A 27548-nucleotide genomic window follows, 5' to 3' on the forward strand; every position below is an offset into this window, starting at 1 on the left:
CATTATTTACAATAGCCAAGATATGAAAGCAACCCAAGTACTTCACTGGATAAAGAAGATGTGATATAGGTATATACACTACCATATTAATCAGCCATTAAAAAAATGAAATCTTGTCATTTATGAAAACATGGATGGACCTTAAGGCATAATAAGGCTAAGTGAAATCAGTCAGCAAAAGACAAATACCATTATTATTTCACTTATATGTATAATTTAAAAAACAAAACCAAAGAACAAACAAACAACAGGAGCAGACCATAAATACAAAGAATAACTGGCGGTTACCAGAGCACGGATGGGGATGGAAGGATGGTGAAAATGGTTTAAGGGCAGTAGGAGATACAGATGTCAGTTATAAACTAAATAAATCGTCAGATTAAAAGGTAGAGTGGGGATAAAAGGCAAATATAGTCCATGATGTTATAATAGTGTTGTATGGTAACAGACAGTAGCTACATTTGTAGTGACCATAGCAGAAAGTATAGCTCTGTCAAACCACAATGTTGCACACCTGAAACTAACATAATATTCCAAGTCAACTATACTTTAAAAAATAAAATGGTAAAACAGACACACAAATTCATTTGCCAAGTCAAATTACATTCCTTACATTCCTTTTACTATTAAAAGGTACTCTCTGCAATATGGTGTTTTCACCAGGCTTTTACCAGAAATCTTACGACTTTAAGAGAAATTTTGAAGGCCAGCCATAAACTCCCTAGATTATGGAGTGTGTCAGGCCATGTATTTTGCCAGGACTCTCTTCAAAGCCCCCATGACCTCCTTATTTCGCAGGCTATAGATAAGGGGGTTCAACGCTGGAGTGACAACCGTGTAGAAAAGAGAGATGATGTTGTCCTGCCTGGGGTTGTGGAGGGAACTGGGCAGGACATACATGAACGTGGCAGCTCCATAGAACATCCCAACGACTGTCAGGTGGGAGGAGCAGGTGACTAGGGCTTTCTGCTTCCCTTCATTTGAGGGCATGTGAAGCACAGTACACAGAATTAGTGTATATGAAGAAATGATAGTAAAGAGAGGGGGCATAAGGAAGGTCACACCCATCACATACACCAAGAGTTCATATCGGGAGGTATCTGCACAGGCCAACTTCAGTAAAGGTGGGATCTCACAGAGCAGGTGCCTGATCTTCCGAACTTTACAGAAAGGGTAGTGCATGGTATATGTGGTATAAACAAAGGCACTTAGGGATCCCAGGATCCAGGCCGTGGCCACCATGAGCCAGCAGACCCTTGGCCTCATGAAGACCATGTAGTTCAGAGGATGACATATGGCCACGTATCTGTCATAGGCCATGAAGGCCAGCAGCAAGTCCTCTGCACCACCCAGCGTCAATGCCAGAAACATCTGAAGGGCACAGCCTCCAAAGGAGATCGTGTATTCACTCTGCAGAAAATCCACGAGGGCCTTGGGAGTGACAACAGATGTGAAGAGGAGGTCCATGAGTGAGAGCTGGCCGAGCAGGAAGTACATGGGCACATGGAGCCGGGAATCCACTGTGATGACCAAGAGCAGCAGGCCATTGCTGGTCAGAGCCAACATGTATAGGACAGTGATTGTGGCACAGAGCAGTTCAGGAGACCCACTGTCATTCAGAATCCCCATCAATATAAAGCCACTGCCCAAGGTGGAGTTCCAGGACTCCATTCTGTGTTGTTTCTTCAGTTGCCTAGAAGCAAACACATTCTCAGTGAATGTTGGCTAAGGTGGCCCCTCGTTTGTAACATCACAGGCTCCTGATGATGGCCAATGTGAATCCAATGAGGTGATGTCTTTCCCACTGGACATGGATTTGACCTCTTGATCTCTCAGGTTCTGATACTTTTAATTGTATCTTGAGGAAAGAACCATCCGAATGGAGAGCAATCATCACAGCAATGGCTAAATATTAAGAGGTCACTACAAAAAAATATCATGCAGGACATCAAACCTCAATATGCATCTTTCCAGAATGATTAAGTAATCTCTCTCTCAATAGAAAGCAATATCCTGGCACCCAAGCCCTTGGTTATTTTTGTACCTATGTTTTAAGTATAATGATTGTCTCATGATTTAAATCCCCAGTTAGTGTCCTAACAGACCTGTTCTGAATAGAAAATCCTAAAGCAGGTACAGAACTGTGACTTCAACAAAGCACTTCCACTTCATTGTCCATATACCTTAGTCCACATTTGTTTGTAGCACTCAAGGCTGTAGATGTAAGCCTCACAGGAAGAGCTAAACTATGTCCACCTCAGTCATCCCTCTGGACCAATAACCTCCACGCTCTCCATGTGCAGAAGGGATTCTAGAATGAGACGAGAGTTTGGTGTGTTTGATGTGGTGTTGCTTTTATGAGCTAGACCTTTAGGCTCAATGACAACATAGGTGTTTTATTACAGGTTATGAAAACACGCAAGCCTGGGAGGACTCAAACTCTATAAAGAGGAGGCCCTGCCCAGAAAGACCAGAATGTTTGTCTTTGGGAGAAATGACTGAAAGGCGCTGGCAGCAAAAGAGCATGTGCTAGATGTTGTAATCAGGCTCAATAAGTCTACCCTCCTTCTCTTGCACCTGACCCAGATCCCTGCTCTTCCTCCTGCTGGGACAGAATATCTACACTGGATTGAAGAGCCACAGGGATAAGGAGGATGAACTCCTGTTCTGGAAAGCAGCCGTTAGTGTATGACACCCACCCCCAGAGAAATGTCAGAAGAAACAGGGACCTGGGATTAACAACTATCAAGGTCATGCATCATGGGAACTAGCCCAATAGTCCAATTCTGACCGTGCGCCAAAGAAACTGTAAGGGAAACATTTCTTTCTCTAAGTCTTTCCCCTATAGTGTGGCTTCTATTTTTGGACACTTCACTGGTTCTTTAACTGGTCTCTTCTTGGTTCACAGGACTTAATGGTAGAAAAGTTTTAGAGCATATGACAGGCAGATCATTGATTTTAGATGGCCCTTTGATTTGGAGGCATTTATTACCAGAGAGGTTCAATAGTCCTCTAGCAGAGGCCGGCAAAGCCTGTGCTCTAAGGACAAATACTGATACTCCCACCAGGAAGCAGACACTCAGACCTGGGATGTAGCATAGACTCTTTCTTCATTTTCATTCATTTTTCTTCATATTTAGAAAAACAAGACTATGGGGCCTTAGGACAGAGTACAGAGAACCTGGAAGACAGAGTAGCTTAAGTTCTTAGGGTCTGCTTTGGGCCCTGTTTCTCAACTCAATGTATCTAGAGGATGCATACTTCCCTGAAAGAGAGACAAAGTTTTTACCTCAGGTAATGAGAAGCTGAGTTGCCCAACCATGCAAACTGCCCTGGGGGTTGAGGGTCAAGATTGTCCTGTAGAAATGGGGAAAGAAAGAAAAAAAAGAAATGGGGAAAGAGTGAGCTTTTCCAGCAGTTTCCAACTGGTTTAAATTTTGCCAAGTTGAGTTAAGAGTCTGAGGAGTCTGACAAAGGCAGGTGTCAGGGCGGCATCTGGTCCTTCTGGTCCTCTAGAGGTCTTGTCTGGAAATGTAATAGAGACAGAGGACAAATACAGTCCTTGGGCAGTTTCCGTGGAGCTCTTCCTTCAGAGATGGGTTTCCTGTTCTCACAGCTGTGGAGAATTAGGAGAAACTGCTTCCATCACTCAGTTCTCCAGGTGAGAACCCATCCAGCTCTTCTGGAGAAGTTGTCAGACTCAGTGCTTGGGTCCAGATGCTCAGACTGTCATTTACTCTTGCTGGGGTCTGGAGCAAAGATGAAAGCAGCAGGAATCTGGAGGAAGTAGATATGGGAAGAGCTATCCAAGGGAGACCTTGCTGTGCCTGTCCCTGGGGAGGCTGTTATGGCTCCTTATCCCGTGACCCCACCCTCTCTACTTTATTCCACTCCTACATTCCCAGGGACTTATCTTCTCAGCGAAATGGTCTCCCCTGCAAATGCTGGTCCTGGAAACAGGATGTTAATGAGTCCTCTTGGGCATGTTTCCTGGCCTGGTATCCCTGCTCTGTTCTCTCACTAAATGAGCCCAGAAACTCCAGGATTCTATGCTACCCTAAGGGGCACTGATGGCCTATTTCTATCTTTTTTTTTTTATTTATTTTTTATTGGTGTTCAATTTACTAACATACAGAATAACCCCCAGTGCGATGGCCTATTTCTAAATTGCTGACTGCATAGACCAAGAAGCAAGGCTTCTTTTCATGGTCATTGCTCTGCACCCAGATCTTAAGGTGGGTTTTGTGTCAGTGTAAGATACTCCTTCTATATCTTTCCCCACCCTCCAACCCCACCACTTCCTTTATGATCCTCCCTATCTAGACTATTATTTCCAGTCATTAAGTCTGTGTCCTGTGAAGCCTATAGTTATGAAATCTTCCCTTCATTTATCTTGGCTTTCTAAGTTGGCCTGTGCATGGAATGTGTATATTGGTGTTACTGTTGTCTGCCAGTGATACTCAAAAGATAGTGAATCAGGGTGTAAGCATTGAGCAAAAAAATAAAAAATAAAAAATAAATACACACAGTATTGAACTGGCAGGATGTCAATGTCTCTTAAAATCTTTACTTGTGGGACACTTGGGTGGCTCAGAGATTGAGCGTTTGCCTTCACCTCAGGGCATGATCCCGGGTTCCGGAATCGACTCCCACATCCGGCTCCTGCAGAGATCCTGCTTCTCCCTCTGCCTATGGCTCTGCTTTTCTCTCTCTCTCTGTCTCTCTGTGTGTGTGTGTGTGTGTGTGTGTGTGTCTCTCATGAATAAATAAAATCTTAACAAAAAAGAGGGAAGACAAGTTAAAAACAAACAATAAAAAATGTATTGCCAATGATTCACCCAATAAAATCTGCAATTTCAGTGAGAAAAACATGATGCCTAGGGAATTATACAATACAGGGTGCATGGTATACAAAGAAATTGATTTACTAAATGAATTGGTAAACTTCATTAATTGAAATATATATTTTTGCATTTTAAAATGCTTTGGAAGCAAATGAAGATCACACAAAGATGCAAAGGCATTCCATGCTCATGGATTAGAAGAACAAATACTGTTAAAATGTCTATACTACCCAAAGCAACCTACACATTTCATGCAATCCCTATCAAAATACCAACATTTTTCACAGAACTAGAACAAATAATCCCAAAATTGGTATGGAACCACAAAAGGCAATAAATAGGCAAAACGGTCTTGAAAAAGAAAAGCAACGCTGGAGGCATCACACTTTTGGACTTCAAGATATATTACAAAGCTGTAATGACCAAAACACTATGCTACAAGCACACATATAAACACAAAGATCAACAGAACAGAATAGTAACTCCAGAAATGGACCCACAACTATATGGTAAATTAATCTTTAACAAGCAAAAAAGAATATCCAATGGAAAAAAGACAGTCTCTTGCATAAATGGTGTTGGGAAAACTGGACAGCAACATGCCTAAGAATGAAACTGGATCACTTCTTACACCATACACAAAAATAAATTCTGAGTGGATTAAACACCTGAATGTGAGATGGGAAACCATAAAAATCCTAGAGAAGAACAGAGGCAGTAACAACTTTGACATCAGCTGGGGCAATTTGTTTCTAGATATGTCTCCTGAGGCAAGGGAAACAAAAGCAAAAATAAACTATTGGGCTTCATCAAAGTAAAAGCTTCTGCACAGCAAAGTGAACAATCAACCGAACTGAAAAGCAACCTATGGAATGGGAGAAGGTATTTGCAAGTGACATATTTGATAAAGGGTTAGTATCCAATACATTAAAATAGTAAAACAAAAATCTTGACAAAAATAATTTGATGGAAGTGGCATTTTTCTGTGGGTGCTTAAAGAAAGCTACGGAAGCAGAATATGAAAAGCCTCATTCATTTACACAGATATCATTTCCAATTTTAAACATTTTATTGAGGTAAAATTTGCATGCAGTAAAATTCACCTTTTTAGTACACAGTTCTGCAAATTTTGACAAATTTGTATATTATGTAACCACTATCAAATCCAAGTATCAAATTTCATCAACCCCTAAATTCTCACTAAGCACTCACCTAAGCCCTGCCACTGTCAGATCTGTTGACTGTCACCAGTGTCTGGCCTTTTCCACAGTGTCAGGAAAATGGTACCATACATTTTGAGTCTAGCTACTTCCACTTAGCATAATATGCTTGAGATTTAACCATATTCCTACATTGCAGTTGATTCTCACCATTCCCATTTATTTGAGTAGTATCCAGTTGTACGGATGTATCATAATTTCTTATCCATTCATCAGTTGAAGGACATTTGTGATGTTTCCACCCGTGAATCATAAAAAAACATTATAGACATCCATGGAAAGATTTTCGAATGAGTATAAACAGGTCTGTTCACTGTGGTAAATACCTCAGAGTGAACCTGCTCAATTGTATACATGTATGCTTAAGTTTATAAGAAACCGGCAAACTGTTTTCCACCATGACTGAACCATTTTGCATTCCCAATTTTATCCTATTTTTTCATTTTATTAAGCTGTAAAATACATGCTCTTTAAATTTTAATTCAAGATGAATGACATATCGCCTGAAGCCTTGAATTGCAGTCTTCCTAGATAGCATTTAAAGGGAGAAAAAAATGAGTTTGGAAAAGTGAGCAGGATGATTAAGGCAAGTTAAGAAGGAAGCACAATTCAAGACAGAAAGTCATCTCGGGAAAGACACACATAGAGCTGGAGAATAAGAACATTAATGACAAATCCTGTTTAGTTAGCACTGTTGGAAGTATTCTCACAAAATTGTTTTAAAATGTTTGAGATATGAGTATTATAAAAATTTATTGTATACCATTGGAATGTAGTGTTTAGTCTCTAAGCCCTTTCATGCTCATTGGTCCTCATAGGTAATGATATTAAAATTCACATTTACCATTTTATAAAATGTATCAACTTTTTTTGTCAAAGAGCTGAGTCATAAACCTTTGCTTTGTTGACAATCACAACTGTAATGCAGGGGCTAGGGGGCAGGCATGCACCTTAGTGCATGTCTGTAACCTATAGCAAATGTTCCAATAGAGATGGAGATGATCCAGAGGAGAACAAGTAATTCCAAGACCAATTTCTTCGAGTAGTAAGAGAGCTAGGTATCAAAAGCACAACAGGAATGTTTGTCCTCAAACAGGCTTTTTTAAAAAACCAAAAGCTTATTTCACACAGCCTAAATAATAGTGAAAGGGAATAGAGGGGAAGGGAGAAGAAATGGGTAGGAAATATCAGAAAGGGAGACAGAACATGAAGACTCCTAACTCTGGGAAACAAACTAGGGGTGGTGGAAGGGGAGGAGGGTGGGGAGTGGGGTGAATGGGTGACGGGCACTGAGGGGGGCACTTGATGGGAAGAGCACTGGGTGTTATTCTGTATCTTGGCAAATTGAACACCAATAAAAAATAAATTTATTATTTAAAAAATAAAAATAAAAAAATAAAAAAACAAAAGCTGTGTGCAGATGTGCTGGTAAATTTGTTAGTGGAAAGATGAGGAACTCCTGTATGACTCCTCCTTTCTCAAGGATGTATGGTACAAAGCCTTAACCTGGGAGTGAGGTGTTTTGAAATGGTATTTTCAGAGAACCACAGGTTGTATTAGGGTGATGTAATGGCATGGTAAGACTATATTGTAAAAAAGTCAAAATCTCCAATCGATTTGAGTTAAATATAGTTGCAATGAATATACCAATGGAATTTTGGGGACATATAGCTAATGATTCGAAAGTTACCCAGGAAGATTAAATAGATAATAAAACTTTAAAAAAAAAGTTGATGAGGAAAAATGAGAGAGTAATGTCTTAATAGACTGCCACAACTAGAGAACTAGCCTAGAGTTACTCTTTATTGTTATATTTATAAGAAGATAGTATATAGCCAAACAATTGTAAAAGTAATAATAACAATAAATTAATAACATTTCAGGATTATTAAGAATGCTAATAGGAAAATCAGCTATTTGGAAGCACAATTAACTTAAAGCCTCACCATACCTCATGTACCAAAATAAATTGCACAAAAATTAAAAACTTAAATATCACTTATGAAATTATTAAGGAAATCTAAAGGAAATATATGTAAATATATTCTGAATTAAGAATGAGAATTATAAGAGTATGATCTTCTGAAGAATACAAAGGAAAAAAGATGGATTTACACCAACTGTTAAACAATTCCCTAGTCAACAAATCCTGTCAGGTATTTAAAAAGAAACTGAAAACAAAGGTTATCACACACATTACTATCAAATTGTTCATAATCTTCACCTCTAAAGAGCTACAAAAAATCATTAGGATAAAATAGGTAATATAAAGGAAAACATCTGCTACATCTCTTTGATGTTTACTAGATTGGCAAAAACAGTTCATTTGATAAGACAGCACTAGAAAGACTATAGTGAGGCAGGTACTTCTGCATAATACCAGACAGAATGCAAAGTGTTTCTAACTTCCTGAAAAGCAGTTTGATTCTTTGCAACAGTAATTTTTACCCCTTCCAATTTTACTTCATTTTTATTTATTTTTGTTTGGTTGGTTGGGGTTTTTTTTGTTTTTTGTTTTTTATTGGAGTTCGATTTGCCAACATATAGCATAACACCCAGTTATAGTGCTCATCCCATCAAGTGCCCCCCTCAGTGCCTGTCATGCCGTCACCCCAACCCCCCACCCACCTCCCTTTCCACTACCCCTTGTTCATTTCCCCGAGTTAGGAGTCTCTCATGTTCTGTCATCCTTTCTGATTTTTCCCACTCATTTTCCCTCCTTTCCCCCATATTCGCTTTCACTATTTTGTATATTCCCCATATGAATGAAACCGTATAACTGCAACAGTAATTTAAATAGTATCTTTGCCATTTCTCAGTAATTTCACTCCTAGAAATTTGACTTAAAATCAGACCCTCACATAAGAAAATTTGGGGGACTAAAACTCAATGTAGTCAATTGCCCATTTTACAGAAGATTTATTTATATAATGGAATATTATTATGTAGTCATTTAAAATTAAGTTCTTTCAAAACTACTTACTATTTCTTGTTTTAAGCACTATTTTCCAGGCTCTGGTCTCAGTGCCTAATATTATCTTACTCAATCATCCTAAAAACATATGAGATCATCCTGAGTCCTCTTATTATCACCACTTTTAAGATAAGCAAACTGAGGCACAGATTTAATTTAATATCCCAAGATACACAGACAAAGGGAGAGTGGAGAGTCACACTCATATAATCTAGCTCATCCCTCTCTGCCACTCAGTCCCTACCCCTATACTACAATGTCCCCTCTTAGCAAGAAATAAGGTTCACTAAATTTTATATTACAGACAAAAAGAAAACAGGACATTAATCATTGTGTATATAACAATTAAGTAAAATACACATATGGATAACAAAAAAACTGAAAGGACAACTTTAATTTTACCTTCATTCTAAGTTTTTGAATGTTCTCTTTTTATTATGACTTGGTTTAGTTTTAAAAATTAGCTTTAGCTCCTATGATTAGCTTTGTAGATTTGGCAATTTAGCATTATTCCTATAAAGAAAAAAAACATTTCTGAGTTTTCACAAAGCACTATCCTCAAAAAAACAAAATTCCATCTATTTGAGCCAGGGGATTTTGGAACTTCTTAACTGAACAGATTTCAGTTCCCAATTTATGTTACTAACCTTCCACATCAATATCAAATGACAAAATAAAGCATACTTAAGCTAGCTAGAAAGTCAATTATATATATTATCTTACCTTTCCTATAGACACAGACATACATATGCTCATTTTAAGAATATGAGCTTCTTGCAACTGTTTTGATGTTTCAAACATGTCTCTACACATTTAAAGTCACATTTTTTTATTCAAGTATTGTATGCAACAGATGTCTCTGTTACTGTATGTCTACATGGTATCAAATATGGTACTTTCACATTCTATATATTCATCTATATTTTTATTTTTTTAAAGAATTTATTTATTCATTCAAGAGAGACAGATATAGAGGAAAGAGAGACAGACAGACAGACAGAGACCCAGTCAGAAAGAGATGCAGGCTCCACGCAGGGAGCCTGACATGGGACTCGATCCCGGGTCGCCAGGATCACGTCCCGGGCCAAAGGCAGCGTTAATCAGCCAGGCCTCAGGGCTGCCCTCTCCTTTTTATTTTTAAACAGTATAACAATGCCCCATTTTCCTTATTTGCTATCTCAACATAGGTATTACCTTTATTTATCTTTTCAATATGGACTACTTCTTAAGTCTTGAGTACAAATGCAGTTACAAAACTACTACTATTTCTAAATAATTGCTTGAAAAAACTAATAAAAAAGGTCATTTTATCTTATGAGGATATTTATTTCTAACTATAATTGTCTAAGAGAGCAGTCCTCCTCTGTTATTTAGAGGTTACTGAACTTGGTCACCCTAAAATTAATGCTGTTTCTCACTGCTGCATGATATTGAAACTGAAACTTGGTCCCCTAACCACGTCTACTTCCTAATCATGTCAGGATGATGCCCTACCATGAAGTGAGTCTATGATACTCAGTTCATGCTTTACTTCTTCTAGTATCTTTTACAATATGGACATCTAGTTCCTTTTAAAAGGTCAGGATGGTGTGTCCCGTGTGAGTACAGCTTAAGGTGTCAATGCTCACAACTATATTGAAATAGAAATTATTTAAGTGTTTGAATCTACTTGAACAGAGTACCACATAAAGACCAGTTGTGTACAACTTTTGATTGGGAAAAGAAATGGTGAGGGACAAGCCATGAATCCTCTTTAGAAGGTACAGTGTGTTGGCAACATATATTTTCCCAGGACCCTTCTCAAGGCCCCCATGACCTCCTGATTCCTCAGGCTATAGATAAGGGGGTTCAACGCTGGAGTGACAACCGTGTAGAAAAGAGAGATGATGTTGTCCTGCCTGGGGCTGTGGAGGGAACTGGGCAGGACATACATGAACGTGGCAGCTCCATAGTACATCACAACCACTGTCAGATGGGAGGAGCAGGTGACTAGGGCTTTCTGCTTCCCCTCATTTGAGGGCATGTGAAGCACAGTACAAAGGATTAGTGCATAGGAGGCAACAATGGCAGAAAGAGGCATCAAAAGGAAAGTCACTCCTGTCACATACACCAAGAGTTCATATCGGGAGGTATCTGCACAGGCCAACTTCAGCAAAGGAGGAATCTCACAGAGCAGGTGCCTGATCTTCCGAACTTTACAGAAAGGGTAGTGCATGGTATACAAGGTATGGCCTAGAGCATTCAGAAATGCCAGGATCCAGGCCGTGGCCACCATGAGCCAGCAGACCCTTGGCCTCATGAAAACCATGTAGTTCAGAGGATGACATATGGCCACATATCTGTCATAGGCCATGAAGGCCAGCAGCAAGTCCTCTGCACTACCCAGCGCCAATGCCAGAAACATCTGAAGGGTACAGCCTCCAAAGGATATCATGTTTTCACTCTGCAGAAAATCCACGAGGGCCTTGGGAGTGACAACAGATGTGAAGAGGAGGTCCATGAGTGAGAGCTGGCCGAGCAGGAAGTACATGGGCACATGGAGCCGGGAATCCACTGTGATGACCAAGAGCAGCAGGCCATTGCTGGTCAGAGCCAACATGTATAGGACAGTGATTGTGGCACAGAGCAGTTCAGGAGACCCACTGTCATTCAGAATCCCCATCAATATAAAGCCACTGCCCAAGGTGGAGTTCCAGGACTCCATTCTGTGTTGTTTCTTCAGTTGCCTAGAAGCAAACACATTCTCAGTGAATGTTGGCTAAGGTGGCCCCTCGTTTGTAACATCACAGGCTCCTGATGATGGCCAATGTGAATCCAGTGAGATGATGTCTTTCCTACTGGACATGGATTTGACCTCTTGATCTCTCAGGTTCTAACACTTTTAATTGTATCTTGATGAAGGAAGCATCCAAATGGAGAGCAATCATCACAGCAATGGCTAAATATTAAGAGGTCACTACAAGAAAATATCATGCAGGACATCAAGCCTCAATATGCATCTTTCCAGAATGATTAAATCATCTCTCTCTCAATAGAAAGCAATATCCTGGCACCCAAGCCCTTGGTTATTTTTGTACCTATGTTTTAAGTATAATGATTGTCTCATGATTTAAATCCCCAGTTAGTGTCCTAACAGACCTGTTCTGAATAGAAAATCCTAAAGCAGGTACAGAACTGTGACTTCAACAAAGCACTTCCACTTCATTGTCCATATACCTTAGGTCTACATTTGTTTGTAGCACTCAAGGCTGTAGATGTAAGCGTCACAGGAAGAGCTAAACTATGTCCACCTCAGTCATCCCTCTGGACCAGTAACCACCACGCTCTCCATGTGCAGAAGGGATTCTAGACTGAGACGAGGGTTTGGTGTGTTTGATGTGGTGTTGCTTTTATGAGCTAAACCTTTAGGCTCAAGTCAACATAGGTGTTTTATTACAGGTTATGAAAACATGCAAGCCTGGGAGAACTCAAAACTCTGAAGAGGAGGCCCTGCCCAGAAAGACCAGAATGTTTGTCTTTGGGAGAAATGATTGAAAGGTGCTGGCAGCAAAAGAGCATGCGCTACATGTTGTAATCAGGCTCAATAAGCCTACCCTCCTTCTCCTGCACCTGACCCAGATCCTTGTTCTCCCTCCTGCTGGGACAGAATATCTACACTGGATTGAAGAGCCACAGAGATAAAGAGGATAAACTCCTGTTCTGGAGAGCAACCGTTAGTGTATTTCACCCACCCCCAGAGAAAAGTTAGAAGAGACAGGAACCTGGGATTAACAACTATCAAGGTCATACATCATGGGAACTAGGCGATAGTCCAATTCTGACCATGCATCAAAGAATCTGTAAGGGAAACATATCTCTAAGTCTTTCCCTACATTGTGGCTTCTAATTAGGATATTTCACTGGTTCTTTTACTGGTCTCTTCTGGGCTTACAGGATTTTAATGGTGGAAAGGTTTTAGAGCATATGACAGACAGATCATTGATTTTTAGATGGCCCTTGATTTGGAGGCATTTATTACCAGAGAGGTTCAATAGTCCTCTAGCAGAGGCCGGCAAAGCCTGTGCTCTAAGGACAGGTACTGATACTCCCACCAGGAAGCAGACACTCAGACCTGGGATGTAGCATAGACTCTTTCTTCATTTTCATTCATTTTTCTTCATATTTAGAAAAACAGGACTATGGGGCCTTAGGACAGAGTGCAGAGAACCTGGAAGACAGAGTAGCTTAAGTTCTTAGGGTCTGCTTTGGGCCCTGTTTCTCAACTCAATGTATCTAGAGGATGCATACTTCCCTGAAAGAGAGACAAAGTTTTTACCTCAGGTAATGAGAAGCTGAGTTGCCCAACCATGCAAACTGCCCTGGGGGTTGAGGGTCAAGATTGTCCTGTAGAAATAGGGAAAGAAAGAAAAAAAGAAATGGGGAAAGAGTGAGCTTTTCCAGCAGTTTCCAACTGGTTTAAATTTTGCCAAGTTGAGTTAAGAGTCTGAGGAGTCTGACCAAGGCAGGCGTCAGGGCGGCATCTGGTCCTTCTGGTCCTCTAGAGGTCTTGTCTGGGGATGTAATAGAGACAGAGGACAAATACAGTCCTTGGGCAGTTTCCGTGGAGCTCTTCCTTCAGAGATGGGTTTCCTGTTCTCACAGCTGTGGAGAATTAGGAGAAACTGCTTCCATCACTCAGTTCTCCAGGTGAGAACCCATCCAGCTCTTCTGGAGAAGTTGTCAGACTCAGTGCTTGGGTCCAGATGCTCAGACTGTCATTTACTCTTGCTGGGGTCTGGAGCAAAGATGAAAGCAGCAGGAATCTGGAGGAAGTAGATATGGGAAGAGCTACCCGAGGGAGACCTTGCTGTGCCTGTCCCTGGGGAGGCTGTTCTTGCTTCTTCTCCCATGACCCCACTCTCTCTACTTTATTTCACTTCTACATTCCCAGGGACTTACTGCTCAGGTGAAATGGTCTCCCCTGCAAATGCTGGTCCTGGAAACAGGATGTTAATGAGTCCTCTTGGGCATGTTTCCTGGCCTGGTATCCCTGCTCTGTTCTCTCACTAAATGAGCCCAGACACTCCAGGATTCTATGCTACCCTAAGGAGGCACTGACAGCGATTTCTAAATTGCTGACTGCATAGACCAAGAAGCAAGGCTTCTTTTCATGGTCATTGCTCAGTCCCAAGATCTTAAGGTGGGTTTTGTGACAGTGTAAGATACTCCTTCTTGATCTTTCCCCACCAACCACCCCACCCTGTGTGGTTGTGCCCTGTGGAGCCTATTGTTATGGAATATTCCCTTCATTTGCCTTGGCTTTCTAGGTTTGCTGCTGGATGGCTTGAGTCTTTGTATTACTGTCGTCTGCTAGTATTACTTCAAAAGAGAGTGAATCAGGTTGTAAGCATTGAGCCAAAAAAGAAAAAAGAAAAATAAATACACACAGTTTTGAACCTGCAGAATTTCAATGTCAACTATAATCTTTACTTGCGGAGAGACAAGAAATCTCTAACATTTATGGGGAGAAATATTAGATTAACAGGAGACCTCTCAACCGAGAACTGGCAGACCAGAAAGGGCTAGCAGGATATATTCAGGGTTCTAAATGAGAAGAACATACAACCAAGAATACTTTATTGAGCAAGGCTCTCATTTGTATAGAAGAGGAGATAAAGAGCTTCCAAGAAGGGCAGAAACTGAAAGAATATGTGACCACAAAGCCAGCTCTGCAAGAAATATTAGGGGGGATTCTATAATAGAGGAAGTCCAAGGGAAAAATCCACAAATATAGGGATTGCATAGGTATCATGATGACAATAAATTCATAACTTTCAATAGTAACTCTAAACGTGAAAGGGCTTAATGACCCCATTAAAAGACACAGGGTTTCAGACTAGATAAAAAGGCAAGACCCATCTATCTGCTGTCTACAAGAGGCTCATTTTATTTTTTACTTTTTTTTATAATAAATTTATTTTTTATTGGTGATCAGTTTACCAACATACAGAATACCACCCTGTGCTCATCCCGTCAAGTGCCACCCTCAGTGCCCATCACCCAGTCACCCCCACCCCCCGCCCTCCGCTGCTTCCACCACCCCTCTTTCGTTTCTTAGAGTTAGGAGTCTTTATGTTCTGTCTCCCTTTCTGATATTTCCCACACATTTCTTCTCCCTTCCCGTATATTCCCTTTCACTATTATTTATATTCCCCAAATGAAAGAGAACATATAATCTTTGTCCTTCTCTGATTGACTTACTTCACTCAGCATAATACCCTCCAATACCATCCATGTCAAAGCAAATGGCGGGTATTACTCTAATGGCTGAGTAATATTCCATTGCATACATAGAGCACATCTTCTTTATCCATTCATCTTTCGATGGACACCGAGGCTCCTTCCACAGTTTGCCTATTATGGACAATGCTGCTGGAAACATCAGGGTGCAGGTGTCCCAGCGTTTCATTGAATCTGTTCTTTGGGGTAAATCCCCAACAGTGCAATTGCTGGGTCATAGGGCAGGTCTATTTTTAACTCTTTGAGGAACCTCCACACAGTTTTCCAGAGTGGCTGCACCAGTTCACATTCCCACCAACGGTGTAAGAGGGTTCCCTTTTCTCCGCATCCTCTCCAACATTTGTGGTTTCCAGCCTTGTTAATTTTTCCCATTCTCACTGGTGTGAGGTGGTATCTCATTGTGGTTTTGATTTGTATTTCCCTGATGGCCAGTGATGCAGAGCATTTTCTCATGTGCATGTTGGCCATGTCTATGTCTTCCTCTGTGAGATTTCTCTTCATGTCTTTTGCCCATTTCATGATTGGATTGTTTCTTTCTTTGGCTTTGAGTTTAATAAGTTCTTTATAGATCTTGGAAACTAGCCCTTTATCTGATACGTCATTTGCAAATATCTTCTCCCATTCTGTAGGTTGTCTTTGAGTTTTGTTGACTGTATCCTTTGCTGTGCAAAAGCTTCTTATCTTGATGAAGCCCCAATAGTTCATTTTTGCTTTTGTTTCTTTTGCCTTCATGGATGTATCTTCAAGAAATTACCGTGGCCAAGTTCCAAAACAGTGTTGCCTGTGTTCTCCTCTAGGATTCTGATGGAATCATGTCTCACATTTAGATCTTTCATCCATTTTGAGTTTATCTTTGTGTATGGTGAAAGAGAGTGGTCTAGTTTCAATCTTCTGCATGTGGATGTCCAATTTTCCCAGCACCATTTATTGAAGAGAGTGTCTTTCTTCCAATGGATAGTCTTTCCTCCTTTATCGAATATTAGTTGACCATAAAGTTCAGGGTCCACTTCTGGGTTCTCTATTCTGTTCCATTGATCTATGTGTCTGTTTTTGTGCCAGTACCACACTGTCTTGATGACCACAGCTTTGTAGTACAACCTGAAATCTGGCATTGTGATGCTCCCAGCTATGGTTTTCTTTTTTAAAATTCCCCTGGCTAAAAAAATAAAAATAATAATAAATAAAATAAAATAAAATAAAATAAAATAAAATAAAATTCCCCTGGCTATTTGGGGTCTTTTCTGATTCCACACAAATCTTAAAATAATTTGTTCTAACTCTCTGAAGAAAGTCCATGGTGTTTTGATAGATTGCATTAAACGTGTAAACGGCTCTGGGTAACATTGACATTTTCACAATATTAATTCTGCCAATCCATGAGCATGGAATATTTTTCCATCTCTTTTAGTCTTCCTCAATTTCTTTCATAAGTGTTCTATATTTTTTAGGGTATAGATCCTTTACCTCTTTGGCTAGGTTTATTCCTAGGTATCTTATGCTTTTGGGTGCAATTGTAAAAGGAATTGACTCCTTAATTTCTCTTTCTTCAGTCTCATTGTTAATGTATAGAAATGCCACTGATTTCTGGGCATTGATTTTGTATCCTGCCATGCTCCCAAATTGCTGTATAAGTCTAGCAATCTTGGGGTGGAGGCTTTTGGGTTTTCGTTGTACAGTATCATGTCATCGGCAAAGAGGGAGAGTTTGACTTCTTCTTTGCCAATTCGAATGTCTTTAATGTCTTTTTGTTGTCTGATTGCTGAGGCTAGGACTTCCAGTACTATGTTGAATAGCAGTGGTGAGAGTGGACATCCCTGTCTTGATCTTAGGGGAAAGGCTCCCAGTGCTTCCCCATTGAGATGATATTTGCTATGGGCTTTTCGTAGATGGCCTTTAATATGTTGAGGAATGTTCCTTCTATCCCTACACTCTGAAGCGTTTTGATCAGGAATCGATGCTGTATTTTGTCAAATGCTTTCTCTGCATCTAATGAGAGGATCATATGGTTCTTGGATTTTCTCTTGCTGATATGATGAATCACATAATTGTTTTATGAGTGTTGAACCAGCCTTGTGTCCCAGGGATAAATCCTACTTGGTCATGCTGAATAATTTTCTTAATGTACTGTTGTATCCTATTGTCTAGTATCTTGTTGAGAATGCTTGCATCCATGTTCATCAGGGATATTGGTCTGTAATTCTCCTTTTTTGGTGGGGTTTTTGTCTGGTTTTGGAATTAACGTGATGCTGGCTTCATAGAATGAGTTTGGAAGTACTCCATCTCTTTCTATCTTTCCAAACAGCTTTAGTAGAATAGGTATGGTTTCCTCTTTAAACATTTGATAGAATTCCCCTGGGAAGCCATCTGGGCCTGGACTTTTGTGTCTTGGGAGGTTTTTTATGACTGCTTCAATTTCCTCCCAGGTTATTGTCCTGTTCAGGTTTTCTATTTCTTCCTGTTCCAGTTTTGGTAGTTTGTGGCTTTCCACGAATGCGTCCATTTCTTCTAGATTGCCTAATTTATTGGTGTATAGCTGTTCATAATATGTTTTTAAAATCGTTTGTATTTCCTTGGTGTTGGTAGTGATCTCTCCTTTCTCATTCACGATTTTATCAATTTGAGTCTTCTCTCCTTTTTAATCAGGCTGGCTAATGGTTTATCGACTCATTTTAGACAGAAGGACACCTACAGCCTGAAAATAAAAGATTGGAGAACCATTTATCATTCAAATTGTCCTCAAAAGAAAGCAGAGGTAGCCATCCTTATATCAGATAAACTAAAGTTTATCCCGAAGACTGCAGTGAGAGTTGAAGAGGGACACTATCTCATACTTAAAGATTCTATCCAACAAGAGGACTTAACAATCATGAATATTTATGCCCCGAATGTGGGAGCTGCCAAGTATATCAATCAATTAATAACCAAAGTTAAGACATACTTAGATAATAATACACTTATACTTGATGACTTCAATGTAGCGCTTTACAATCGACAGGTCTTCTAAGCGCAACATCTCCAAAGAAACAAGAGCTTTAAATGATACACTGGACCAGATGGATTTCACAGATATTTACAGAACATTACATCCAAACGAAACTGAATACACATTCTTCTCAAGTGCACATGGAACTTTCTCCAGAAGAGACCACATACTGGGTCACAAATCATGTCTTAAATGGTACCAAAAGACTGGGATCGTCCCCTGCATATTTTCAGATGATAATGCTTTTAAATTAGAACTAAATCACAAAAAGAAGCTTGGAAGGATTTCAAACACGTGGAGGTTAAGGACCATCCTGCTAAAAGATGAAAGGGTCAACCAGGAAATTAGAGTAGAATTAAAAAGATTCATAGAAACTAATGAGAATGAAGATACAATCATTCAAAATCTTTGGGATACAGCAAAAACAGTCCTGAGGGGGAAATACATGCAATAAAAGCATCATCCAAAAACTGGAAAGAACTCAAATACAAAAGCTAACCTTGCACCTAAAGAAGCTAGAGAAAAAAAAGCAAATAGATCCTAAACCCAGCAGAATAAGAGAATTAATAAAGATTCGAGCAGAACTCAATGAAATAGAGACCAGAAGAACAGTAAAACAGATGAACAAAACCAGGAGTTGGTTCTTTGAAAGAATTAATAAGATAGATAAACCATTAGCCAGCCTGATTAAAAAGAAGAGAGAGGAGACTCAAATTAATAAAACCGTGAATGCGAAAGGAGAGATCACTACCGACACCAAGGAAATACAAATGATTTTAAAAACATATTATGAACAGCTATACGCCAATAAGTTAGGCAATCTAGAAGAAATGGACGCATTTCTGGAAAACCACAAACTACCAAAACTGGAACAGGAAGAAATAGAAAACCTGAACAGGCCAATAACCAGGGAAGAAATTGAAGCAGTCATCAAAAACCTCCCAAGACACAAAAGTCCAGGCCTAGATGGCTTCCCTGGGGAATGCTATCAAACGTTTAAAGAAGAAACCATACCTATTCTACTAAAGCTGTTTGGAAAGATAGAAAGAGATGGAGTACTTCCAAACTCGTTCTATGAGGCCAGCATCACCCTAATTCCAAAACCAGACAAAGACCCCACCAAAAAGCAGAATTATAGACCAATATCCCTGATAAATATGGATACAAAAATTCTCAACACGATACTAGCCAATAGGATACAACAATATACTAAAGGTTAGCACAACATGACCAAGTAGGATTTATCCCTGGGATGCAAGGCTGGTTCAACACTCGTAAAACAATCAATGTGATTCTTCATATCAGCAAGAGAAAAACCAAGAACCATATGATCCTCTCATTAGATGCAGAGAAAGCATTTGACAAAATACAGCATCCATTCTTGATCAAAACACTTCAGAGTGTAGGAATAGAAGGAACATTCCTCAACATCTTAAAAGCCATCTACAAAAAGCCCACAGCAAATATCATTCTCAATGCGGAAGCACTGGGAGCCTATCCCCTAAGATCAGGAACAAGACAGTGATGTCCATTCTCACCACTGCTATTCGACATACTACTGGAAGTCCTAGCCTCAGCAATCAGACAACAAAAAGACATTAAAGGCATTCGAATTGGCAAAGAAGAAGTCAAACTCTCCCTCTTCGCCAATGACATGATACTCTACACAGAAAACCCAAAAGCCTCCACCCCAAGATTGCTAGAACTCATATAGCGATTCGGCAGTGTGGCAGGATACAAAATTAATGCCCAGAAGTCAGTGGTATTTCTGTACACTAACAATGAGACTGAAGAAAGAGAAATTAAGGAGTCAATCCCATTTACAATTGCACCCAAAAGCATAAGATACCTAGGAATAAACCTAACCAACGAAGTAAGGGATCTATACCCTAGAAACTACAGAACACTTCTGAAAGATATTGAGGAAGATAAAAAGAGATGGAAAACTATTCCATGCTCATGGATTGGCAGAATTAATATTGTGAAAATGTCAATGTTACCCAGGGCAATTTACACGTTTAATGCAATCTCTATCAAAATACCATGGACATTCTTCAGAGAGTTAGAACAAATTATTTTAAGATTTGTGTGAAATCAGAAAAGACCCCGAATAGCCAGGGGAATTTTAAAAAAGAAAACCATAGCTGGGGGCATCACAATGCCAGATTTCAGGTTGTACTACAAAGCTGTGGTCATCAAGACAGTGTGGTACTGGCACAAAAACAGACACATAGATCAATGGAACAGAATAGAGAACCCAGAAGTGGACCCTGAACTTTATGGTCAACTAATATTCGATAAAGGAGGAAAGACTATCCATTGGAAGAAAGACACTCTCTTCAATAAATGGTGCTGGGAAAATTGGACATCCACATGCAGAAGATTGAAACTAGACCACTCTCTTTCACCATACTTAAAGATAAACTCAAAATGGATGAAAGATCTAAATGTGAGACATGATTCCATCAAAATCCTAGAGGAGAACACAGGCAACACCATTTTTGAACTCTGCCACAGTAACTTCTTGCAAGATACATCCATGAAGGCAAAAGAAACAAAAGCAAAAATGAACTATTGGGACTTCATCAAGATAAGAAGCTTTTGCACAGCAAAGGATACAGTCAACAAAACTAAAAGACAACCTACAGAATGGGAGAAGATATTTGCAAATGACGTATCAGATAAGTGGCTAGTTTCCAAGATCTATAAAGATCTTATTAAACTCAAAGCCAAAGAAAGAAACAATCCAATCATGAAATGGGCAAAAGACATGAAGAGAAATCTCACAGAGGAAGACATAGACATGGCCAACATGCACATGAGAAAATGCTCTGCATCGGGGATCCCTGGGTGGCGCAGCGGTTTAGCGCCTGCCTTTGGCCCAGGGCGCGATCCTGGAGACCCGGGATCGAATCCCACGTCGGGCTCCCGGTGCATGGAGCCTGCTTCTCCCTCTGCCTGTGTCTCTGCCCCTCTCTCTCTCTCTCTCTCTCTCTCTGTGACTATCATAAATAAATAAAAAAAATTTAAAAAAAAAAAAAAAAAAAAAAAAAGAAAATGCTCTGCATCACTTGCCATCGGGGAAATACAAATGAAAACCACTAGATACCACCTCACACCAGTGAGAATGGGGAAAATTAACAAGGCAGGAAACCACAAATGTTGGAGAGAATGTGGAGAAAAGGGAACCCTCTTACACTGTTGGTGGGAATGTGAACTGGTGCAGCCACTCTGGAATACTGTGTGGAGGTTCTTCAAAGAGTTAAAAATAGACCTTCCCTATGACCCAGCAATTGCACTGTTGGGGATTTACCCCAAAGATTCATATGCAATGAAACTCTGGGACACCTGCACCCCGATGTTTATAGCAGCAATGTCCACAATAGCCAAACTGTGGAAGGAGCCTCGGTGTCTATCAAAAGATGAATGGATATAAAGATGTGGTCTATGTATACAATGGTTATTCCTCAGCCATTAGAAATGACAAATACCCTCCATTTGCCTCAACGTGGATGGAACTGGAGGGTATTATGCTTAGTGACATGAGTCAATGGAGAAGGACAAACATTATATGTTCTCATTCATTTGGGGAATATAAATAATAGTGTAAGGGAACATAAGGGAAGTGGGTTAAATGTGTGGGAAATATCAGAAAGGGAGACAGAACATAAAGACTCCTAACTCTGGGAAATGAACTGGGAGTGGTGCAAGGGGATGAGGGCGGGGGGTGGGGGTGACTGGGTGATGGGCACTGAGGGTGGCACTTGACGGGATGAGCACTGGGTGTTATTCTGTATGTTGGCAAATTGAACACCAATAAAAATAAATTTATTTTTTTTAATTTTTATTTATTTATGATAGTCACACAGAGAAAGAGACAGAGAGAGAGGCAGAGACACAGGCAGAGGGAGAAGCAGACTCCATGCACCGGGACCCCGATGTGGGATTCAATCCCGGGTTTCCAGGATCGCGCCCTGGGCCAAAGGCAGGAGCCAAACCGCTGCGCCGCCCTGGGATCCAAAAAAATAAATTTATTATAAAAAAATCTTCACCTCTAAAGAGCTACAAAAAATCATTAGGATAAAATAAGTAATATAAAGGAAAACATCTGCTACATCTCTTTGATGTTTACTAGATTGGCAAAAACAGTTCATTTGAAAAGACAGCACTAGGAAGACTATAGTGAGGCAGGTACTTCTGCTTAATACCAGACAGAATTCAAAGTGTTTCTAACTTCCTGAAAAGCAGTTTGACTCTTTGCAACAGTAATATTTTTCCTTTCTAATTTTACTTCTTTTTTATTTATTTTTGTTTGGTTAGTTGGGGGTTTTGTATATATATTTTTAATGTTACTGAATTATTCTTTTATAAGCATTTTATAACCATATAGCTTAAAAATTTATTTAGATTCAAGTTAGTTAACATACAGTGTATTATTAGTTTCAGTGTAGAATTTAGGGATTCATCAGTTGCATATTAACACCCTCTCATTCCAACAAATTCCTTCCTTAATGTTTATCACCAGTTACCCCATCCACCCACCCACCTCCTCTCTAGCAACCCTGTTTGTTTGCCATAGTTAAGAAAGTCTTATGATTTGCCTCTCTCTCTGTTTTTATTTTTTCCTCCCTTCCCCTATGTTCATCTGTTCATTAAATTCCACATATGAGAGAAATCCTATAATTGTCTTTCTCTGATTGACTTATTTTGCTTAGCATAATACCCTCTAGTTCCGCCCACATAGTTGCAAATGGCAAGATTTCATTCTTTTTTTTTTTTATTTTTATTTTTTGGATTTCATTGTTTTTAATGGCCAAGTAATACACCACTGTGTGTGGGTATATAACTTCTTCTTTTTCCATTCATCTATTGATGGATATCTGGTTTTTTTCCATATTTAGGCCATACTGGTTCTTGATGCTATAAATATTGGGGTGTACGTGCCCCTTCAAATCTCTCTGTTTCTCTGAATAAATACCTAGCAGTACAATATATTTTTATTGGAGATCGATTTATCCAACATATAACATATCACCCAGTGCTCATCCCGCCAAGTGCCCCCCACTCAGTGCCTGTCACCCAGTCACCCCAACCCCCGCCCACCTCCCTTTCCATTACCCCTTTTTCATTTCCCAGAGTTAGGAGTCTCTCATGTTCTGTCATCCTCTCTGATTTTTCCCACTCATTTTCCCTCCTTTCCCCCATAATCCCTTTCACTATTTTGTATATTCCCCATATGAATGAAACCATATAACTGCAACAGTAATTTTAAATAGTATCTTTGCCATTTCTCAGTAATTTCACTCCTAGAAATTTGACCTAAAATCAGACCCTCACATAAGAAAATTTGGGGGACTAAAACTCAATGTAAGCAATTGTCTGTTTTACAGAAGATTTTTTTTTAATTTATTTTTTATTGGTGTTCAATTTACTAACATACAGAATAACCCCCAGTGCCCGTCACCCACTCCTTCCCACCCCCCGCCCTCCTCCCCCTCTACCACCCCCAGTTCGTTTCCCAGAGTTAGCAGTCTTTACGTTCTGTCTCCCTTTCTGATATTTCCCACACATTTCTTCTCCCTTCCCTTATATTCCCTTTCACTATTATTTATATTCCCCAAATGAATGAGAACATATAATGTTTGTCCTTCTCCGACTGACTTACTTCACTCAGCATAATACCCTCCAGTTCCATCCACGTTGAAGCAAATGGTGGGTATTTGTCATTTCTAATAGCTGAGTAATATTCCATTGTATACATAAACCACATCTTCTTTATCCATTCATCTTTCGATGGACACCGAGGCTCCTTCCACAGTTTGGCTATCGTGGCCATTGCTGCTATAAACATCGGGGTGCAGGTGTCCCGGCGTTTCATTGCATTTGTATCTTTGGGGTAAATCCCCAACAGTGCAATTGCTGGGTCGTAGGGAAGGTCTATTTTTAACTGTTTGATGAACCTCCACACAGTTTTCCAGAGTGGCTGCACCAGTTCACATTCCCACCAACAGTGTAAGAGGGTTCCCTTTTCTCCGAATCCTCTCCAACATTTGTTGATTCCTGCCTTGTTAATTTGCCCCATTCTCACTGGTGTGAGGTGGTATCTCCTTGTGGTTTTGATTTGTATTTCCCCGATGGCAAGTGATGCAGAGCATTTTCTCATGTGCATGTTGGCCATGTCTATGTCTTCCTCTGTGAGATTTCTCTTCATTTCTTTTGCCCATTTCATGATTGGATTGTTTGTTTCTTTGGTGTTGAGTTTAATAAGTTCTTTATAGATCTTGGAAACTAGCCCTTTATCTGATACGTCATTTGCAAATATCTTCTCCCATTCTGTAGGTTGTCTTTTAGTTTTGTTGACTGTATCCTTTGCTGTGCAAAAGCTTCTTATCTTGATGAAGTCCCAATAGTTCATTTTTGCTTTTGTTTCTTTTGCCTTCATGGATGTATCTTGCAAGAAGTTACTATGGCCGAGTTCAAAAAGGGTGTTGCCTGTGTTCTTCTCTAGGATTTTGATGGAATCTTGTCTCACATTTAGAACTTTCACATTTTTTAATTCAAGCATAAATGCAACAGATGTCTCTGTAACTGTATGTGTATGTTGTATCAAATCTGATACCTTCATATTCTATATTATTCATCTCTTGTTTATTTTTAAACAGTATAATGATGCACCATTTTCCTTATTCACTATCTCAACATAGGTATTATCTTTATCTATTCAATATCGACTACTTCTTAGTCTTGAGTACAAATGCACTTATAAAACTATTACTATTTCTAAATAATTGCTTGAAAAACCTAATAAAAAAGGCCACTTTATCTTATGAGGATATTTATTTCTAACTTTAATCACCTAAGAGAGCAGTCCTCCTCTGTTATTTAGAGGTTACTGAACTTGGTCACCCTAAAACTAATGCTGTTTCTCACTGCTGCATGATATTGAAACTGAAACTTGGTCTACTAACCATGTCTACTTACTTGGTAATCATGTCAGGATGATGCCCTACCATGAAGTGAGTCTATGATACTCATTTCATGCTTTACTTCTTCTAGTATCTTTTACAATATGAACATCTAGTTCCTTTTACAAGGTCAGGGTGGTGTGTCCCGTGTGAGTACAGCTTAAGGTGTCAATGCTCACAACTATATTGAAATAGAAATTATTTAAGTGTTTCTATCTACTTGAACAGAGTACCACATAAAGACCAGTTGTGTACAACTTTTGATTGGGAAAAGAAATGGTGAGAGACAAGCCATGAATCCTCTTTAGAAGGTACAGTGTGTTGGCAACATATATTTTCCCAGGACCCTTCTCAAGGCTCCCATGACCTCCTGATTCCTCAGGCTATAGATAAGGGGGTTCAGTGCTGGAGTGACAACCGTGTAGAAAAGAGAGATGATGTTGTCCTGCCTGGGGTTGTGGAGGGAACTGGGCAGGACATACATGAATGTGGCAGCTCCATAGTACATCACAACGACTGTCAGGTGGGAGGAGCAGGTGACTAGGGCTTTCTGCTTCCCTTCAGTAGAGGGCATGTGAAGCACAGTACACAGAATTAGTGCATAGGAGGCAACAATGGCAGAAAGAGGCATCAAAAGGAAAGTCACTCCCGTCACATACACCAAGAGTTCATATCGGGAGGTATCTGCACAGGCCAACTTCAGCAAAGGAGGGATCTCACAGAGCAGGTGCCTGATCTTCCGAACTTTACAGAAAGGGTAGTGCATGGTATCCAAGGTATGGCCTAGAGCACTCAGAAATGCCAGGATCCAGGCTGTGGCCACCATGAGCCAGCAGACCCTTGGCCTCATGAAAACCATGTAGTTCAGAGGATGACATATGGCTACATATCTGTCATAGGCCATGAAGGCCAGCAGCAAGTCCTCTGCACCACCCAGTGTCAATACCAGAAACATCTGAAGGGCACAGCCTCCAAAGGATATCATGTTTTCACTCTGCAGAAAATCCATGAGGGTCTTGGGAGTGAAAACAGATGGGAAGAGGAGGTCCATGAGTGAGAGCTGGCCGAGCAGGAAGTACATGGGCACATGGAGCCGGGAATCCACTGTGATGACCAAGAGCAGCAGGCCATTGCTGGTCAGAGCCAACATGTATAGGACAGTGATTGTGGCACAGAGCAGTTCAGGAGACCCACTGTCATTCAGAATCCCCATCAATATAAAGCCACTGCCCAAGGTGGAGTTCCAGTACTCCATTCTGTGTTGTTTCTTCAGTTGCCTAGAAGCAAACACATTCTCAGTGAATGTTGGCTAAGGTGGCCCCTCGTTTGTAACATCACAGGCTCCTGATGATGGCCAATGTGAATCCAATGAGGTGATGTCTTTCCCACTGGACATGGATTTGACCTCTTGATCTCTCAGGTTCTGATACTTTTAGTTGTATCTTGAGGAAAGAACCATCCGAATGGAGAGCAATCATCACAGCAATAGCTAAATATTAAGAGGTCACTACATGAAAATATCATGCAGGACATCAAGTCTCAATATGCATCTTTTCAGAATGATTAAATCATCTCTCTCTCAATAGAAAGCAATGTCCTGGAACCCACGCACTTAGTTATTTTTTTACCTATGTTTTAAGTATAATATTTGTCTCATGATTTAAATCCCCAGTGCCCTAAGAGACCTGTTCTGAATAGAAAATCTTAAAGCAGGTACAGAAGTGTGACTTCAACAAAGCACTTCCACTTCATGGTCCATATACCTTATGTCCACATTTGTTTGTAGCACTCAAGGCTGTAGATGTAAGCCTCACAGGAAGAGTTAAAGTATGTCCACCTCAGTCATCCCTCTGGACCAATAACCTCCACACTCTCCATGTGCAGAAGAGATTCTAGACTGAGACAAGGGTTTGGTGTATTTGATGTGGTGTTGCTTTTATGAGCTAAAACTTTAGGCTCAGTGACAACGTAGGTGTTTTATTATAGGTTATGAAAACATGCAAGCCTGGGAGGATTCAAAACTCTGAAGAGGAGGCCCTGCCCAGAAAGACCAGAATGTTTGACTTTGGGAGAAATGATTGGAAGGTTTTGGCATCAAAAGAGCATGTGCTACATGTTGTAATCAGGCTCAATAAGTCTACCCTCCTTCTCTTGCACCTGACCCAGATCCCTGCTCTCCCTCCTGCTGGGACAGAATATCTACACTGTACTGAAGTGCCACAGGGATAAGGATCTCTTCTTCTGGAATGCAGCCGTTAGGGTATGGCACCCACCCCCCAGAGA

The 27548-nt window shown here is 40.2% G+C and overlaps 3 protein-coding genes across 3 annotated transcripts; all 3 read right to left on the reverse strand.

Annotated features, from left to right (window-relative positions):
* Nucleotides 1-582: 582 nt before the first annotated feature.
* Nucleotides 583-1671, reverse strand: LOC144295305 (olfactory receptor 2AG1-like). Its single transcript, XM_077867690.1, has one exon. The coding sequence runs from the start codon at nucleotides 1669-1671 to the stop codon at nucleotides 739-741; it is 933 nt and encodes a 310-aa protein (XP_077723816.1). The 3' UTR covers nucleotides 583-738.
* A 9120-nt stretch (nucleotides 1672-10791) lies between these two features.
* LOC144295306 (olfactory receptor 2AG2-like) lies at nucleotides 10792-11742 on the reverse strand. Its single transcript, XM_077867691.1, has one exon. The coding sequence runs from the start codon at nucleotides 11740-11742 to the stop codon at nucleotides 10792-10794; it is 951 nt and encodes a 316-aa protein (XP_077723817.1).
* A 13741-nt stretch (nucleotides 11743-25483) lies between these two features.
* On the reverse strand, nucleotides 25484-26531 carry LOC144295307 (olfactory receptor 2AG2-like). The gene has a single exon (XM_077867692.1). It carries the CDS (start codon nucleotides 26518-26520, stop codon nucleotides 25570-25572), a length of 951 nt encoding a protein of 316 aa, XP_077723818.1. The 5' UTR covers nucleotides 26521-26531; the 3' UTR covers nucleotides 25484-25569.
* Nucleotides 26532-27548: the final 1017 nt, after the last annotated feature.

Source organism: Canis aureus, chromosome 23, assembly GCF_053574225.1.
Source record: "Canis aureus isolate CA01 chromosome 23, VMU_Caureus_v.1.0, whole genome shotgun sequence".
NCBI classification, from domain to species: Eukaryota; Metazoa; Chordata; class Mammalia; order Carnivora; family Canidae; genus Canis; species Canis aureus.